This window comes from Aythya ferina (genome assembly GCF_964211825.1).
Source record: "Aythya ferina genome assembly, chromosome: 2".
In the NCBI taxonomy this organism is placed as follows: Eukaryota; Metazoa; Chordata; class Aves; order Anseriformes; family Anatidae; genus Aythya; species Aythya ferina.
Genome location: NC_140297.1, coordinates 92,579,152 through 92,598,770, shown reverse-complemented (window position 1 = coordinate 92,598,770; position 19,619 = coordinate 92,579,152). Strand labels below are relative to the sequence as shown.

The 19,619-nt window shown below is 38.8% G+C and overlaps 1 protein-coding gene across 7 annotated transcripts in view; it reads left to right on the top strand.

Annotated features, from left to right (window-relative positions):
- Nucleotides 1-19,619, top strand: part of MOCOS (molybdenum cofactor sulfurase) — a 274,042-nt gene that overhangs the window by 212,321 nt on the left and 42,102 nt on the right. For all 7 annotated transcript variants that reach the window (XM_084509001.1, XM_084509002.1, XM_084508998.1 and 4 more), the window contains one exon: nt 8,059-8,258. In XM_084509001.1, the coding sequence (XP_084365127.1) occupies nt 8,059-8,258 (200 nt within the window). The remainder of the gene's footprint in view (nt 1-8,058; nt 8,259-19,619) is intronic.

The window sequence follows — 19,619 nt, the reverse complement described above, 5'->3', positions numbered from 1 at the left end:
ATTTCATCCGCTGAGAGTATAGCTTGGGCTAACAGAATGGGAAAAAAATGACACCCCCCACACACACATGCATACACACATGCATAGACACACACACTCAAAAAGGTAATCTCATAACAAAAGCGAGCAGTAAATCAAATGTCTCTTACCTGGAGCAGATTTGAATTATTAGTTTTCAGTCTAACAAGCAGTTAACTCAAATTGAATTGTACCTGTAATTAAAACAGACTAAAAGCAAGCCACCCAGCTGGCATGTACATCTCCTCTCCCATACTATTCCAGAGAATTTTTTTTATTTTTTTTTAAAGGAAAAATATTCCTCATTATGATGAATATGCTTGAAAATGAGGAGCTGCTTCTTTCAGAATATTCTGCTCATTTTATTTGGAACAAAGACTTCTAGCTTCCCTCACCGTATAAAAACAGAGCATGAATTAGCTGCTTGAAAGAAGTGGGAGATGGGGCATCAAAGAGCCTTCTGTTCATTAAGATAAACACCGAATATGTGTTTCATGTTTGGTTTCAGAATAACATTCTGAATAGAGGATTAAGCAGTTGCTTCCCACAGTCTTAAACTATTGAGATGGTGTGGGAGAAGGAGGAGAATAAAAGGATTTAAGCTATTATGCAAAGAATTAGTGTTGAGAGAGTAAAAGGTCCCCTTATTACTCATTGAATTCTCCATGGATTTAGTAGTGTTGAAAGTGTAATATGGCTCTCCATTTTGGATGCACTGTAAGTATCTGACTGAGTTACAAGAGTCCATCTAAAATTTCAGCCTAGACACTGATTTTGCAAGACAGACAATAGTTTCATGGTTAAAATTTCCTTTTTCTGTGATCTTTTTGTTACATTATAATTTCAGGAAAAGAGAAAAAACCCTGCTATAATATCTGCATGGTAAGATATAGGGTTTTTCTGGAAATGAGATCATAGAATCATAGAATAGTTTGGTTTGGAAGTGACCTTAAATATTATCTAATTCCAACCCCCCAGCCACAGGCAGGGACACCTCCCACCAGACCAGGTTGCCCAAAGCCTCATCCAGCCTGGCCTTGAGCACCTCCAGGGATGGGGCATCCACAGCCTTCCTGGGCAACCCGTGCCAGAGACTCACCACCCTCTGAGCGAAGAATTTCTTCCTTATATCTAATATAAATCTACCTGTTTTCAGTTTACACCATTACCCTTGTCCTGTCACTACACTCCCTGATAAAGTCTGTCCCTGTGTAAGGCCGTTTAAGATTCTTTGGAGCCTTCTCTTCACCAGGCTGAACAACCCCAACTCCCTCAGCCTGTCTCCACAGCACAGGTGCTCCAGCCCTCTGATCATCCTCATGACCCTCCTCTGGACTTGCTCTAACAGGCCCGTGTCCTTCTTGTGCTGGGGGCCACAGAGCTGAATGCAGGGCTCCGAGTAGGGTCTCAGTCACAAGGGGTGGGGTAGAGGGGGAGAATATTCTGTGATTCTGTGATTCTGTGATTCTGTAATCACGTCCTTTCGGCCTGCCAGCTACATATGGGGACAAAGATTTTTACCTTCTTGCTCACAGTGCAGTCACCTCAGTTGCAGAAGCGGTCCTGATCAACCCCACTTTGCACTACTGAAATCAATTTTTATTACACATACTTTATAGATCAAGTTGATTGGACTGTTCCTGTGAGTCAGTGTGAATAAGGGTTTTGCAATCTGTCCGGGCCTTACACATTTTCTGTGAGGATGAATGATGGATGGTTTTATGAATTTGCTGATATGCCAGTTACAGTGTTTTATGTTGAGTTTTAATGAACTAAATTTGCTAACTGTTATGACCAATATTGAAATGGTGTTAAATTAGAAGAGCTCATTTCTGTTGAGTCCAAGGAAATGTCAATGTATCCATTTTAATTTTTAAGTTCCATAAGGGGCTTTTATGTCCTTAGTATGTTTACAAAAGTAATTTTTAGTTGCTGTTAGCCCATCTGTAAGCTCATTGCAATGTATTTTTGTGTTTATATTCTGTTTATTTAATCCATCAATATTGTCTGCTTAGAAGTTACATTTTTTGTTGCTGTTGTTCATATATCTTTTCCCTAGGCATCTGTTACTCCTCACTCTGAGAGACAGGTGGTAGCTCGATTTGGCCTGATCTAGGACAGCTGTTCTCATAATTCAGAAAAAAAGTCCATCGGGAATGTGAATAATTAATAGTTTTATTAATGAATATAGGGGCTCTGCTAAAGAACAAGTGATCAAGGTTTCTTAAGTTTCTTGATATTTGATTATTATTTACTCTTTTATTTCTGTATTTATCACATTTCAGGGTTGCAGTTTGGGTATAGGGGGTTGGATCATAATACGGGTATTTAATTTTCCAGTGTGAAGTGTTCTGTTTGAAACAGGATTGCTGAAAAACAGCAGTGGTTAGAATATATCGTTTAATATGGTTTAAAGCCAAAACACTCAAATTTGCAAAGGAGATATATGAAACTATCATTCCTGAGTTCATCCTCAAGCAATGTTCTCTGGGAGAATAACGCTAAATAGGTGACAGACTTCAGTCAGAGACATTCAGTGCTACACATAAAAGAACACAAAAAAAAAAAAAAAAAAGGCTCAGAAATGAATCTTGATGTATGCTTCTTGGAGGAAGGGGAGGAAGTAGTCCAAATGCTTGACAGGATTTGCAGGTTCCATGGCTTCATTAGCACATTGACTCATGGGTCCCACATGCTGATCTGTCTTATTTGGGATTTATTAGGAGGTGGCTACATCTTTGTTTCACTCCCTGCTCGTTGGTTTGATGAGATTTCAGCTCATCATTTCTCTGCCTCATTGCTGTCTGTTAGGTTATGCTGAAGAATAATGAATCACGCTGATCTCTTTCTTATCCAAAGATATATGTGAGTTTGGATGTACTGGAATAACAGAGAATTTGTTCACTTAAGCTTCAACTGTGTTTTTCTTTTCCCAGTAAGTTAGAAAAATAACAGTATATGTGATTTATGGCTCCCTTCTTCTTTATCTCCAGTATTTAATTTCTCATAATAAGAAAGATAAGAAATGTGTTTGGATGCAGATCACAGAGGTTCCTGAGTGCAGCCTGAAAACTCTGAAGCACCAGAGCTTTCATTCTAGAGGCTCAATTTCAGTCTCTTCTTTATCTTAATCTCTTTATTCAAAATCTTTTACAGATGTTGACATATGCCTGCCTATCTACAGGTCTTTCAGGAAGAACTAACATTTGAACATTGGAGCTACTGAAATTCTAGTTGCTTCAGATAGGAGATTGTTTGCCGTTTTGTAATGTATGCCATTACATGTTTGCCACTTATACAATACAAAACTAGGGCTATGCTACCTCAAAAGTATTCTACATTGAATACTTAGTGGTCAGCTGTATCTCGTATCTCTATTTCTCTGATTAGATAAAATGCCATAGATAAAATTCCACTGGAAAAATAAAATCTTACTCTATTTTGAATATAATAAACAGATAATAAGAGGCCATACAAATACAAGAATTTATCAACAGAAGCCAGGCAGTGGGTTTAGAGTACCTTGGTGCCAGTCGTGCATCTTGCACAGCTTGAATGCACTGTTCTTACCCACTTGTAAATGTGTGGTAACTTGCTTGTCTCTTCCTGAGAATTAAACCGTCCCATAGTCTCTGTAAATAGGAGTATGCACACGTGCAACTACTATGAAAAGTAGTTGACAAACTGGCATTGTAAATTTATCTGTGGGTTATCCCGCAACAGGTGGCACATGTGTGCATAGCCAAAAAGGTAGGGAACAACATTCTCTCTCAGACAATTTCGTTGCTTTGCAAACTTGCTGCTCATCACTGCTGGAGGAATGGGAGCTTACAGGGTGTAAGGATGCCAAGAAAACAGCTCAAGAGAGGAAGCAAGCAGGAATTCCTATTGACTTCCATGTTTTGTGCCATATTTGCTTGGAAATAAAATGGTAACTGTTTCCCTGCTGTGAATACTGGGAATTTATTTTGGTATAATAGTTTGTTGCACTGAAGAGGGAACAGAAATGTATACTTTTACTGCTCTGCACATGTTTTTGTTTCTGAATGAAGTATAATATTCTCTGAATTTCTTCCCTTGAGCTTCAAATACTTTTACTATAAGCTAAAATTAATCCTTTTGGCATGTTAAACCTGACCTTGAATTCTGAGTTGTGGCTGGCAGGTCTACTGACATGCCACTGCTGAATTCAGAGTATCACACAGATGTCAGCTACATGAATGAGACCTGAGGAATTCTCCTTTTCAGATTTTCCTAGTTTAAAAAAAAAAAAAAAAAAAAAAGTGAGGAATAGCAATTTAATAGGTTCTCATCCCCTGTCTTTCTGAGTTTTGACCAAGTAGATCCTCAGCAGTTGCCACGCTTGGCCGTTTCCAAGAAATAGGGCTTTACTGATTCGAATGAACTGATCTGGCTTCGGAATATAATAGCAACAGATCCTTGGGCAGTGCCTCTAAAATCATGTGACTCTGAAAGAAGTATTTATTGGATATATCTATTCTCTGTTTGTAGTTAGAAGAAAGGGAACATTTCTATTTGCCTCCAAAAAAGGGCCAAAAGCTTTCATAGGCAGCAAGCTCTGGTGATGAGGTTTAACAACATCTTTGTGGGTTAAATACAGTACTTTGGCAAGGAGGTTTGTACGCAAAAATAAAAGCTTTCTTTTTCAATCTCTTCTGCTCAATAATTTGCTGCTGCAAAAGTATATGATGTTCATTGTGGCAACAAATAGTGTGTAAACTGATGTGTGAACTAGGAGAAGAATTAATGATCCGATTGTGTCTGGCTTGATGTAAATTCAGAATGTACACACAGGAACAAAAGTAATAAGAGGCATGTTAATCCATAGAAATGAAGGAGTTTCTATTTATGCAGGGAAATCCTTACAGTTGTACGGTAGGAAGAAGCCATTAATGAGTGCATATTGTGCGCTGTGAGCATCCGTGATGCTGTATGTGTCACACATAAATACAGTAAATAATATTAGATAGACTTCATCTGGTGTACTTTAGGCTGTTTTTAGCCCCAAAACAGGCAGATAGGGACAATTCTCTAAGTACTCTCCAAGAGCTAAAGCATTAGGTATAAAGACAGGTTTCTGTAAAGACAGTAGACAAAATGCAGGCATGCAGCGTGCTAATTGATGTCAAGTCAACCATAATATTATCTTCTTGTTTACCTCAGACAGGCTCAGTCAAGCAATGAGTTTAACTTCTGTCACCCCAAATGTGAGACTATATGCAATAATGCAAGGCCTCAGGTCATGTTAGAGGCCAAAGATTTGCTCTGATATTTTTTATTTTCTCTCCCTCGTATTTTTTTCCCTAGTGGGTAGAGGGAGATGAGGTAAGCACACAGGATTTATGCAGGAGACGGTACAGATCGTTTTGTTCAGCAAAATAAAAATAAATCACAACTATTTTCCGAATATACCCTTTTTTTTTTTTTTTTTCTGCCAGAACAAACTTCATATTGCTGGCATTTGTTTCACAGGGTTTTTGACATCAGACCTAATCACAACCTATTCTGCTGCTTAAAAATATGGAACCCTGGCAACACTGCTTCCTCTCTCCAATCATGGGGCAGCAAAGCAACTGCAGGGTATTGCATTTGGATTTGTCAGAATAAATAATGAAGAGGCTCATCAGCCTCTCACTAATGAACAAGGAAATGTGATTAAGCAACTTTAAAAGAGAATGGCTGAAAACAATATAGAAATGATAGCAGGATGATTGCTGTGAATGAGAGACTGAAATTTCTGAATAAGAGATTTCTTCAACAAGACACGACGACAGTAGTTTAATCTTCCATTAAAAGATTCCTGCCAATTTGGAAAAGCTCTGAATCAGGAGATTACAGACATCGCAGAAGCTGACAAGGCAGCCACTTCTCTTAAGACAGCTACTTTCTGGCAATTGCTGAGAAATAGCCATTTTTTAAATTTCAATGCTCTTAACTTCTACCAAACAATGACTGGAACATCTCTTACTAGGCAATCTTCTCAAAGACTCTGAAAATACAAACTGTCTTTTGGACCAAAGTGTTCTAGAGATGCCTGCCAAGTTTACTGTGGCTAACATCTAGAAATTGTACTGATTAGCTTCTGGCAACATTCCTTGAAAGTGCTTCATATGTTAGAATCTCATTAAATACCTTATTCCTCTTTATTATTCTTTAGCAACAGAAACATGTGCTTCCACCTTATATCTAATCTGTTTGTATGCTTTCACTGTCTTATCTCCTCACTTATCTAAAGGAGATAGCACACAATATAGAAGCTTCAAGAAGAGTGAAATAACAGAAGTTTCTGTAATTCTTCTATATGTCAGCAGAAAGATAACTATTTTTTTCGTTCCTTTTTATACATCTATAAATGCCTTTTACAAGTAAATGTATAAAGGTCAACGACCAGATTTCTGTCCAAGGAAGGGGAATTATATCAGCCTGTAGAAGTTTCCAGAAATTCAGATACATAAAATGGTATTCTGTTATAACAATTGTAAGCACATAAGTTGGTGTGAGATTGTGAGATTCATAGATAAGCAGTTTAAAAAAGGAAGTAAAAGAAGATGTCAAGCATCTTTTTAAGTTGCAGAAATGTTCACATACCTCAAATACGATACCATTACAGAAAATACTTTGGGCCTAAAGCTGAGGAAGAAAAACACTATTCTGCCTCACAAGGCTTTTGAAGATTTTTTTTTTTTTTTTTCACAAGATGTAGGGCTATCATACTGCAACATATAGTATGAATAATAGAAACCACTTTGGGTTTTCAGACAAAACTTCAACTCTCTTCAGTGGAGATTTGATTGTGTTGAAACACGTTAGCCTTCCATGCATCTCCCTGTGTTGCTTAAAATATCTAGTTGCTTAAAATATCTTGTTATAGTCTAATTATCTTCCATAAAGATGCAGATTCATTGGGTTTCAGTTTTTATTTAGAAGTTTACTTGTACTTTTCTTGTTCCATGGACAGACTTCTGCCTGTTAAATCATGCTCTTATTCCTCTTTTTATATGGTATTTAGTATCATACCCAGTAGCTGGTCTCCTTGCAGTGGCTTATACTAGTGAATATCACAACCTGCTTCATCGGCTTATGTTTTAGTTTCCTGCAGAGAATCGAAATATCCCAGAGGCCATACATGACCATGGTTCATCATCCTATGGTATATCCTCTGAGCATGAGAATGAGAAACTGTTTTGATAGGGGCATCTAACAGAGACACAACCTTCCCTCAGAAAGCAGAGATGTAGCAGAGGTCTCCACCTGCCAGGAAATCTGTGCAGTCCTCTTTTCCAAACTGCTCAGTGTATCAAGAAAGAAAGGCAAAGAACAACAACAACATATCCCCTCTTTATGCTTTTTTCCAGGCCAAGGTCTGTAAAAACTTCTCTGCAGAACTTCTCTCAAGCAAATAAATTGCATGGGTGCATTCAGTGAGGTGTTCACAACATCCTCATTCTTTTTCTCCTGGGGGAAAAAAAAAAAAAAAAAAAAAAAAAGAGAGCAGGCTTAGAGGAATATTTCTTCGATATTCAAGTTAATTCCTTGTAGACTAAGACCTGTATTTCTGTATTTCTCTATTTTATCATTTTATTTAGAATTTTAGTATTTTTACTTTATCTTACACATAGCAGTTTGCTCTCTGCAGTGTGCTAGGATTGATGCCTCATTCCTATGACCTGCAGAGCCAAATCTGGAGCAAAACCTGTTTTTCAAACTAATTGTGCCAGAACATCTTAGTGTTATGTATAGACTGGAAATATCAATGTTGCAATGCACATGAATCCATTTCAGTGTAACTTCAGATTCTCCAGTACATTAATTGCAGATAAATACTTGGTGTAACAGTACTTCTGAAGTTTGTGTATGAGGAAAGAAATATTTGGAAATTGTTTATTCATTTAAAGGAACCAAAACCTACCAATTTTGTGCTAGTAAGCTCCCAACTGTACTATTCTGAAAAATCTACTTTTTTTTTACATTTCCATAAAAATAAGGTATCTGATATGTGTGTGGACTTTTCTTTTGTAGGTGGAATGAAGAAAATAAAACAACACACCTTTGCACTAGCTCATTATACCTATAATGTGCTGTCTACCTTAAAATATGCCAATGGGGCACCTGTAGTACGTATTTACAGTGACACAGATTTCAGCAATCCTGATGTCCAGGGTCCGATCATTAATTTCAACGTGCTCGATGAAAATGGAGAGGTGATCGGCTTTTCACAGGTATGTTTTTCTTTTGCCTTATATTGAGTGTTCTCCTTGTATCTTAAGCATATTTACATTGAGTTCTTTATCCTAAAGGAAATATTTTCTCTGTCATAGTCCCTTCTGAGGTTTTGGTTTTCTTTCTTCTTAGTTTTGCACAATATATACAAACCATTTGTATAGACTTGTAGAGAGATAATCCAATAAATAATGTTAGCACAATGCAAAGTGCATGATAACCAAAGACAATTTCTTACAGATTTAATATTCTACACATGAGAAGTTTGAAAGTAGGCTGTTTTAACAGGATTGTTTGGTTTCTTGTTGACTTCCTTCTTAAGAGTACTCAAAATTGGGAGTGAAAGGCAGATCTAGAAAAGGTGATATAAGAGATTGCCTTGGGACCTTTGATGTACAGATGAAATCAGATCTCAAAATATTGCAGTCACCCATGAAAAAGGATTTCACTTCTCCCCTTGGTTCTAAGAATGACATTCTTGTAATATTCCTGAGGAAGCAACAAATTACCACTAGGGTATTTTTATTTAAAATTTGAATGTTCAGTGTAAGTGAGATTCAAGCTCAAAAATTCCATAAATTCTGTGTTTCACAGTAGCTTTCTCTAGTCTTTTTCTATTTCTGAGTATCTGAATTATCTCCAGTACATTTCTGAGTATATGAGTATAAGGTGTTCTGAGTATCTGCAACATGAAATTTTCTGAATCTTTTCCACCTTTCAGTGTCCTGTTTATCAGTGAGAAGCTGGCCGTAATCATATATGACTGTGCATTTCAGGAAATGCAGGCAGTGGGTAACATAGGGTAACGTAGCTCACCTGCTCAGCAACAGAAGCCAGAAAAAAACACAATGCTCTGGTTCAGCTTAATTATTCCGTTTATTGGCTGCCTATTGAATAAGTCCACAGGTCAAGTTCATGACCTTGATTTTCCAAAGCTGTCAATAACTGGCAGCAGCTATCTCAGCAACTGCCTTGCTCTGCCAGCTAGTTGCATAGGTGCATTGCTCTTGGAGGGAAACAGAGAAATGTCTACGAGAATACACAGGAAGATGAATTTATACACAAGGGAGGACAGAGGTGAAACAGTTACTTGGCAGCCTGCCGATACGGAGTTGTGTAAATTTTTAAGATACTTGCCACACTGATGAACATGGGAAGGGCAAATGTACAGAGAAGCTCTTCTTCCTATACCTCTTTTAAAAATCACTGGGCTTTGTTACCAATCTCAAAGATTAATCAAGTTTTGTTTCCAAGAAGTCCACATTTTAGGAGTCAATTAGCCATTTATACAGTCTTGGATGTGTGTTGCAGTGTTTAGGAAAAAGCAGTGATATTAACACCACTGAATTAATACTTAATAATGTTAAGATTAAAACACTCTGCAAACACCCTGTTTTTGCTTCTGTCCCTTGGTTAAAACCAAAGCCTTTATTTGCACTTCTAATTGTCACCGATTTTCAGTAAAAATGGACCCTGCCTGTTTCACTTTTTTAAACTCAACTGTAACCTCAAAGAAAAAACGATTTTATAGTCTTATGCCTCCATCGTGCCTGTTTGCTGCAGTGGCTGCTCATAAAAAGCTTCTTTATTGATCTGTATCATCTGGATTGCTCTATTCACCACATTGTCATCATTTCTGGCATGAGTATATTGAATGAGGAACTGTAAAGTTTTCAAATGCGTACCAGTCACATCTGCAGTGCCTGTTAGATTACTTTGTTTAATTAAAATAATGTGCAATTTAACAACTTTTAGAAATTAACAAGCAGCATCAGTATTAGTTCCAAAGCTGTACAATGTGTGATATATATAATTGGCTTCTTTATGGAATTAAATTATTTCACAGACTTCTTAGAGCAGTTATGGGGGAGAAAAATGTTTGCTCCCTCTCTATGATGACAAAGAAAACTCATACAATAGAGAGCAAGCTTCATCATACTGACAGTGTAATCTCATCTTCATTCATATCTGAGGCACTACTTGTATGCATGTCTAAAATTAGATAGGCTTATTCAAATCAAAGCTTAATCTAATACTTCTATTAAGTGTATGGAAATGAAATGGTGTACCCTAGTTTGATCATGCCCATGATCTGCACATTCACATGGATTCACTGGTCAGTCCAAGTGTCATAATGTCATCTAGTGGAGTTAGGAGAACACAGTTTCAGGAAACATTCTGGGGAATTTTTAGTGAAGGGAAAATTGGATGACATTTCTATTTTCCATACCTACTAGTGTATACCAGCTAATGACTCCAATTGTATTTCAGCTTGTATATGAAAGGAGAAAAGACAGAATGTCCTATTCTTTTATGGATGATATCTCATCTATAATTAATTACTTATAACCAGGCATCCAACCAATTCTATTTGTCTTCCTGACAGGCAATTGTTATGTGCCTCATTGTAAAGAGCACAGTGTGGCTGGACATCAGCATCTGATAGCCTGAAAAGGACAAGCTGACTAACTGATACCAGGGAAAATACTATGCTGAGGTTTGGAGCAGTTTATTTTCCTGCTATATTTAGTGTTGTCACAACCTCACCTGGAGTCCTGTGTGCAGTTCTAGGCTCCACGACATAACAAGGACGTTAAGGTCTTTGAAAGCAGCCAGAGGAGGGCAAGACAGTCAGTGAAAGGTCTGGAAGGCCTGTCCTGTGAGAGGGGCCAGTCAGACCGGGCATCGGGGAAATGTCCTCACCAGGAGGTGGTCAAACGCTGGCACAGGCCTCCTAGCGAGGCAGCTGATGCCCCAGGGCTGTCAGGGTTGGAGGCATTTGGACAATGCCCCATGGATGTGCTTTAACTGCTGGTGAGCCCTGAAGTGGTCAGGCGGTTGGACTCAATGACCTTTGTGGGTCCCTTCTAACTGTGCTGTTCTATTCCATTCCATTCCATTCCATTCTGAACATTTGAAATTGGCAAGAAATGCTTTAGAAGTAGACAGTGTCTTCAGGGGATACGGAGCTTACATTTGAGCCTCAAGATTTACATAATTTGAATGATACTCAGAAGTCTGAGCTAAGTCCAAGATATTTAGGATGTGAAAGGCATGCAGTGAAATACATGACATTTCACAGTGCCACTAAAAATGAAAGCAGAGGAAAAAATCATGTCCTTCATTTGCGTAGCATTTGGGAGAAAAGCTGTTCCTCCCTACTACTATTACTGAAATCCATTTCTCACTATTATCAGAGTATAATTGACCCCAGTTAACGTGACTGTGCCGCTAAACACAAGCATGCTTGAATTACATACGTGGGGTCAATAGGAATTAGGTGCAGTCTGAGATTCATCCTTGAATAAAATCTTCGTTGCATCACTCAAGATCAAATGAAACCGTTTCATTAAAGTGAGACACACAAATGAGACTATACCATGATTGCAGTCTCAGTGATGGCATTGTTTTTGACAGCCTCCTGTCCCAAAATGACACAGAACACCTAGATGTTAAGAAGCGGTAAGGTGGGAGTGAAATAATCAGGGAGGTTGAATTGTTATTAGTTTTTCTTTCAAATGGTTCTTTGTGATTGCTATCACTGAGGGCTGTCAAAAGGCTATCACTGTTTTAGAGTATTACATTTGAAAGAACTTGCTTTGAATACTATATGTATCGTTGGTTTAATGAACAGTTTAATTACTGGTTTAGTTTTTTCCTCTAAATGGTAATTGAAACAATTAAGGAAGAGGGACTGGGAGGCTTCAAACACTCAAAAGCTTTGTGCTTTTTTTTTCTTTAAGATTTTCATGAAGAAACATTTCTTTATCTAGGGATAAAACTACTTAAAGTTCTGAAATCTCAGTAAGCCTCTTGTCTTTTGACACTGAAACCACATTAAATTTCCCTCTTTGACCTGCACCAAATATTTCCCATTAAAGTGATTTCCTCCAGTAAAAAGCTGTCTCTGTAGACTAGTATTTATAGTAATTTATTCTTGAAATGAGGTGGGGAGATACCTGCATTCTTTTCATGTGGGCTGCCCGTCCTCTGCAGTAGCATGTCTGTCATTTTACATTATGTGTTCATTTGCACTGCAGCACCAAAAAGGCCCAGTTATGAACAGGGGTTAAACTATGATGAGTACGTGTCAAGTCGAGGACATGAAGATGACCTTTGTACCAAACAACTTTGTCATATGTACTCACCAACTTAAGACTGGGTAATTCTCCTATGTTACAGTTTTTGGTGTTAATGAAGTGACAAGCTGGTGCTTTGGAAACATGCGAAAATGTAGAGCTAGAGACAAAGGACCTTCCTTAAGTCAGTGGTGCAGGATGGAAGCAACAGAGTTGACATTAAAGCAGCAAGCTGCCAATCTTCTTTTTCATTGTAAAGCTTCCAGAAAAAGAAGCAATTAGCCCTAGACATTAAAGGGATTTTATGATGTCATGAAAATGGGATCATGTATATATTCAGCGCTGAGCTAATACTGAGACTGTTCATGCAGCGAATCACCATTGGCTCATTTATTAATAGTGAATATTTGCAATCTTCAGCATATACAAGTGTCATGTGTTTACACATCCCCAAGGCCTTCCAGTCTTTGAAACACTGTTTGACAGAAATGACTCAGCTTCAGTTTGCATCCTTGCCATCATGTTTATCAAAGTCTTACATATAACTTCATGGTGCGTGCAGAGGCTTCAGCCTGTTTGGACTGCTAAAAAGGAGATGGAACAGCTGTAAGGGAACAATATTGATTTGAAACAACAATCATGGACACAAAAAAGTGGATTTCTTACAAGTCAGGTCAAAGTGTGAAGCTTTATGTTCCTTTTTATTTGCAGGTTTGAAAAAACAAAACAAACAAACAAAAAAAAAAAACACACACACACCACCTCTGCCATGAGGGTTATTTTATGCTAATATTATTTTAATTTTTTCTCTTTGTTCTCATAGGGAAGAGAGATCTGTTAAATGTTCTTTGTAAATTTAGTAGGTGGCTGCAGATTGATTTTAATAGCCTTTCACACTTCATTCTGTAAAGTCAGTTTGGGAGCTGGAAGAGTGGAAAGGGATAAGGACAGAGCTGGCAGATGGAATTTCACCTAAAACATCTGTTGAGTTTTGTGCCCTGGAGGGCTCTTATCTACACTGCTGAGACATTTGTTTTCCTCTTGTTTTTTCCTGTGTGTTACGAGCTTAAAAAGTGACCAAACCGTCATAGCTCTTCTTTTTCACACTGCCTGCCTTCCTTGAAGCCAGAAGCTAAGCAGATGTATTTTGCCATGATTGCCTCACCTGCAAAAGTTTCCTTGGCATCCATAATGCCTGCCGTGCCTCCTAAAAATCCTGTCAGGAAGGGATTGAGCATCAGTCCATTAGCAGTCCCAGCCTTCTTGCCTGCCATGTCATACTTCTGTTTGATAGACAAACCGCTATAACAGGTATCAGCTGCCAGAGACAGAATGTAAACACTTCGGTTTGCCTAGGGAAGGCTCTTCTGTACTGTTGCATATGGATGAGTTTTGCCTCTCAGGATTGAGAACCCTGCTCAGCTAGATTATGATCAGCTTTGTCTAGGAGCTTGCATTAGCATGTCCTGGCTCACTCTCATCAGCCCAGATAGAGTGAGGGGAGGGCTGGACTTTGAACTTATCTATCTTTATCCATTTCTCAAGAAAACCCTATCAATGCTTCTCAGCGAGTAACTTCCAGTGTGTGTCCCTTCAGTGCAAATCTCTAATACAATCTGATAACTGCTCTTATTATGGCATCAGCCCACTGTCTCACCCACTTTTCTTCTATCTCCGCCTTCCTTGAGTTAATGTTAGGGTAGACTCAATGACTGATTCTTTTTTTTTCTGTCCTGCCTCTATTTTCTATCATCTTGAAGTGCAGATCAGGGTCGTCCATCAGAGCACGTGGCCCCAGATGACTTAGACATAAGAACAGCCGCAGAGCATCTCACCATGGCACCATCTCCACCCTTGTAGCCTCTTTCTTCCAGTGTTCATGTGCTAGGAGCATGAGGGGAGGGCAAAACCAGAATGAGACTCCTCCTAGAAACCTAAGTATTTATAATTTCTTTTTAGCCCATTTATCCTTCTGTATCCAAAGCATGCTGTGGCAGTGAATTATCTTGTAAGTAGCTGAGCAGCCAAGCCAAACTCATGCATGTCATTTGAGAAGATGTGTTCTGAGATAGGATCATCTTAATCTGAACCTTTCCAATGCCTGTGGAACCAGTTTGTTCTGAAACTTAGTTATATTCAGTGCTACAAAATATATCCTAGTGATGAACCTGAATTTCCCACAATGCAGCCAAAGTGTTTACTATTACAAGGACTGGGCAAAGAAAGAGAGACAAGTTGAGGCAGGAAAGCAGCAAAATAGGGGATTCCAGCCATCTGAGGCAGAGAAGATTTGGACAAGCAGTCAGAAATGGTGTTGTACAGGAGAGAGGTGACTTGGGGAGGAGACAACAATATGAGCATGTTGAAGTTACTCTGTCTGTCTGCATTTAGACAGACTTGCAAACAGAAATAATGTGGGACAAAGTCATGTGAGACAGGATGGGAAATGCATGTAACAGTTGCTGAAGGTAAATAAATAATGTTTTAAAAACCTGCTGAACTGGACCTGCATCAGTAGGCAGGAACCTGGCAATGTGCTGGTGATATCCCCTCTTTCTGCGATAGTCCTTCTGTGCCACCTTGAGGGATTCAATGCCTGTCCTTGCCACTTAAAAAATTATCTCAGTAGCACTTCCTAACCTCTCAGGAATGGAGAGAAAATATATTAATATCCATAGATGTAAAGTGGCAAATAAATACATTTGTATGTAAGCACAACTAGATGGATAGATATTCATATCATTACTTATTTTCACATGATAAAAGAAACCATGCAATACCTGAAGAGGGTGGATTTCCTGAAATACTGCTCTTTGTGTCATAGGCAGCACCCTCTGTTTCACAATTCCCTCTGTTTCACTGGTGGACTGGGTCCGCTTCATTGCGCATCTGTTATGTAGCTACAGAATTAGAGCAATGAGAGCATGGGCATTAGAGGAGTGTGGAAAAAAAAAAAAAAAAAAGAGGGGGGAAAAAAAAGGAGTTACAGTATTTCACATGTACAGGAAGCTGTGACCAGATCGGTTTGATCTGACTAGTGACTGGTATCTAGTACTAGCTATCTGTACTTGTCTGGACGTTCATACCATGTCCCTGCAGGAGAAAGTGGGTTGCTGTTAAGCAATGAGGAGCGATGCTTTCTATTGTATTTAATTTATATGAAATAAGTCTTCGCAGGAAATTATTAAGCAGGAGATCTTTGTTGTTCTTCTAACTTTAATCCTTTTTTTTATGTTTTTCCCTACTGATACTTTTTACTTTCATATAAAACAATCATTCAGGTTTGCAGCTTGGAGAGGTTCAGACTTTTTTCTCGGGGGCCAGAAAAAAATGGAAATTCAGCATTTGTTAATTCCAGCTAAGAACGTCTGTGCAGAGATGGTCAGACGACCCTGAGTTAGCTACACTAATGCTTTCAGAAGCATATCCACTCATTACATTAATTCTGATGACTCAGGGAAAGAAAAGTGTTCTTAACAGGCCTAATGGGATTTTTGGCCATCTTCCCAATAGCTACCTAAAAAATTACTGGGGTGATTGCTCACTATTGATTTTCACTATGGATTTAGCCATTGATTTCAGGAAGCCAGGGGCAGCGGATGGACCAGTGCAATAGAATGCAAACAGGATTACAAGGAGAAAAAGATTGCTGTGAAGATTCGTGTTGAACCTCCACTAATTTCCTTGGTTCTAATTAGTTTCCAATTGTGCTGTGGATGTTTCCTATGCAGGGAGACAGCAGGGATGCAGTAAACTACATTGGCTTGTCGATATATGGCACCGTGTTACTTCAAACGGGCAAGAAATGCCATTAAAATCTGGATCTTTGCTTATGTTTGTTTATAAGATAACAGTTATATAGCACTGGGCACCCAAAGACAGCTCTTGCAGTGAGGGGTTCGTGGTACCGGAGACATTTTCACTGATCTAGGTAGGGGATCACTGACAGGGAGTAAGGAGGTGCCATACTTGAGAGATTCAGTGTGGGAACTGCAAACCTCATTAACAGATGATGTAGCTTGTCTTGTTGAGGAAGTCGTGGCAGAGTAGTAGTCAAGTTGCTTTTCGTAACATGTCATTGCAGGGGATGAAGACTCTTGTGAGATGGTATACTTGAAATTGCGTCCTGTTAAGCTGCTCATCAGAGCTGGTCAAGGTTAGAAAGCTCCGTGAGAGCCTAGGCTGAAGCTTTTGCCTGACACCACTTTCTCTGGAGTGTCCTTGCATGTTGCTAAGGAAACTGCAGAGGAGATAAAAGAAAGATGCTCATAGTTGTTCAGGTGACAGACTCTAAGATGAATGAGGGAGGCTAAATATTTCCTCTGTAGTCACAGGGCTAAACTGTGGCTATAACTGCAGACCTCGTCACACGGGAGAAATGTGAAAAGAAACCCCATGGTAGCAGCCAGAGGACTGCAGTTTTGATGGCCTCTGCTGCATTCCTTTTTTTTCTAGATCTTGGTAAAAGCAAATCAGCTGACTTTGAATGCATGCAGTGTACAGTTACAGTCCACCACTGAGTCTTTGAAGACAAGGAGAGCCCGGCTACACCTTCTGTATTACCTTGCTTGCATCTTCCTGCCCCTGCCTCCTCCCAGAAATCCCGTATAGGAACCTGTATGGCCATAATTAAAGTAATATTTCAACACAGTCCATTATAGTATTTTAACCTCCCTGTTTGCTAAGGAAAAAGTATTATCATCATTTTCAGGAAATAAATGGAGACAAAAGAAGATTTACCTAATTTAAGAGGAAGAGGAAAAGGTAAAGAAAGTTTTGGCTGGGACATGAATTTAATATATGTTTCCAGACTTTTCAGTATCATGCATTACACCTGTGTTTTTTTTGTTTGGTTGGTTGGTTTTGTGTGTGTTTTGTTTTTGTTGTTGTTGTTGTTTTCTTTCCTATGCATTATTTCCACAAGTATTAGTCTACTACTTCCCCATTTACCCCTTCTCAGTACTAGCTATAGCTTAATCCTCTGTGTTGTTTACCTCTGGCTTTCACTTCCCTGGCTAGCAGCAGTTTTCCCCAAAGCCTTCAGCCTACAAGATAGCTAGGGACACACAGTTGGATATAGAGATGCAGACCTTTTCCTGTTACCCACAAGGGGAAGCTCTGTTGAAGTCAGAGCTAGGAAGCCACAGAAGCCTTGGGTTCCTTCCCTTCCCTTCCCTTCCCTTCCCTTCCCTTCCCTTCCCTTCCCTTCCCTTCCCTTCCCTTCCCTTCCCTTCCCTTCCCTTCCCTTCCCTTCCCTTCCCTTCCCTTCCCTTCCCTTCCCTTCCCTTCCCTTCCCTTCCCTTCCCTTCCCTTCCCTTCCCTTCCCTTCCCTTCCCTTCCCTTCCCTTCCCTTTCCTTTCCTTGATGTCATTTTATCAAACTGGAATGTCATTATCACTGAAAGCACTTGTAAAAAAAGAAAAAGCTAAGAGCAAATATGAGTGGTAGGGGAGACCCGTGACCATTGAGGTGCCAAATCAGATAAAACCAAGATGTTTAGCCTACTCATCAGCCTGTTCAGTTTCAAATAGCTAGTCCTTGGATTCCTGAAGCTTATATATGTTCCAAATAAGCCCATGCCCTAATTCAATGCATATACTACAGGGAAGGAAAAGGCAGTTGAAAAAATGTGAGGTCATCCTTTAAGAATCAAGACTGTGTTTCATTTCTTCCTTATAATCACCTCATCCCAAAAGCATCTACTAGCTTCTGGATCTCAGAAATGTAAAATTCTTGTTACTCCGTTACACACATAGGACCTACAGTTTGTTATGTATATGGCATCTTCTAGGTGAGAATTCCTGCAGAATGGCAAGCCATGTATTCTGAATTATGCTGATGTTTCCCACCTGCTTCTCTCCCAAGCAATCTTACCTGTTATTTGACTGTCTTTGAAACCAGCAGATAAAATTATCACATCGACAGCAAAGTTCCTGGAAAGTAAATATTTCCACTATCAGGACACCAGGTTTGGCAATTCCAGTAAATTTCAGTTTCTCAGTCTAATATGCCACTGCGATTTGCCAAGGAGTTTTTGGTTGGAGTGAGTGATACATGTGCGTAAAGTCAAGAGAGATTCACATCCACTTACCAATTAATTTAAACTATTGTCAACAACAGGAGATGCAATAAGCAACAGAGGATCAGCTTCATCAATATTGCAGAAACCTGCCCAGGTAGAAATTATTTCCCTGAGATAGAAAAAAAATGCCTCTCTTGCAGTAAACCATGTTATTAAACAAGTTTAATGGTACTGTGACTCAGCTAAAATACTTTTTTTCCTCTACTAAATGATTTGGAAACAAGTGCTTACATAAATATATATATATATTTAATTCTGACCTACTTCTTATAAATTATATTAAACAAGATTAAGTATGCATTTGCATCAGCAACATTTCACAGTCAAATGCTGGATGACAGAAAGAGCTAGCTTACTTTCTTTCCAATCCCATGCCATGAATCAGTGAATTAATTTACCAGTGGATGTGGAGCACAGTGTCGTGAAGCCTGTTTTATAAGCAACCATCAGTGCTGTGCAATGAAATTCTTCTAATGAGCAAATGTGTCGGATAGACAAACTGCTCTGTAATTTGGTCATTGTAGGAAGTAGAATGAGAATTTCCAGCCCCGATTCCTGAAGGACAGTACCTGCCAGTACTGACTTTAAGATTATTTTTTTTTTGGACACTTCATGACCTATTATAAAAAGGTCCTTTATTCATAGAAATAATTCTTGCGATACTCCATAAAATAACTTCAGCAGGGATTCCTAAAGAATCCATCATTCGTGGTGAAAATCTTAGACCCAGTTGGTTAGAAGTAATGCAAAACTATGTGCTATTTTTAAATCTTTACTTAGTCTATATCTACCTGCAGTAACAACATCGTTCTCAGATTTATTTTAATAGAATCTGAAGCCAGAGAGAAGCTTGTGCCCTGCAGCTGACCTCTGCAGAGCTCCTGAAGTGAATGGATAGCAGAAGTCAGTCATTTAGTAAAGGCAGAAGAGTCAACAGTGTGACAGAGAAAAGGAAATCAGGACACGTGAGAATCTCATTTTTGTCCACCTAAGTATGAACTAAAATGCCAGCTGTCCAATAGGAAACTGTTGTAGGGAGATGCGTTAAAAACAAACAAATAAATAAATAAAGCCCTCCCCGCCTCAACATTTTTAAAATAATAATAATTAAAAACTTCTAACAGTATTTACTAGACAGACTGCTATGAAAAATAAATAAATAAATGTAAGCACTTGGTCATTCTGGCAATACTAAAGGC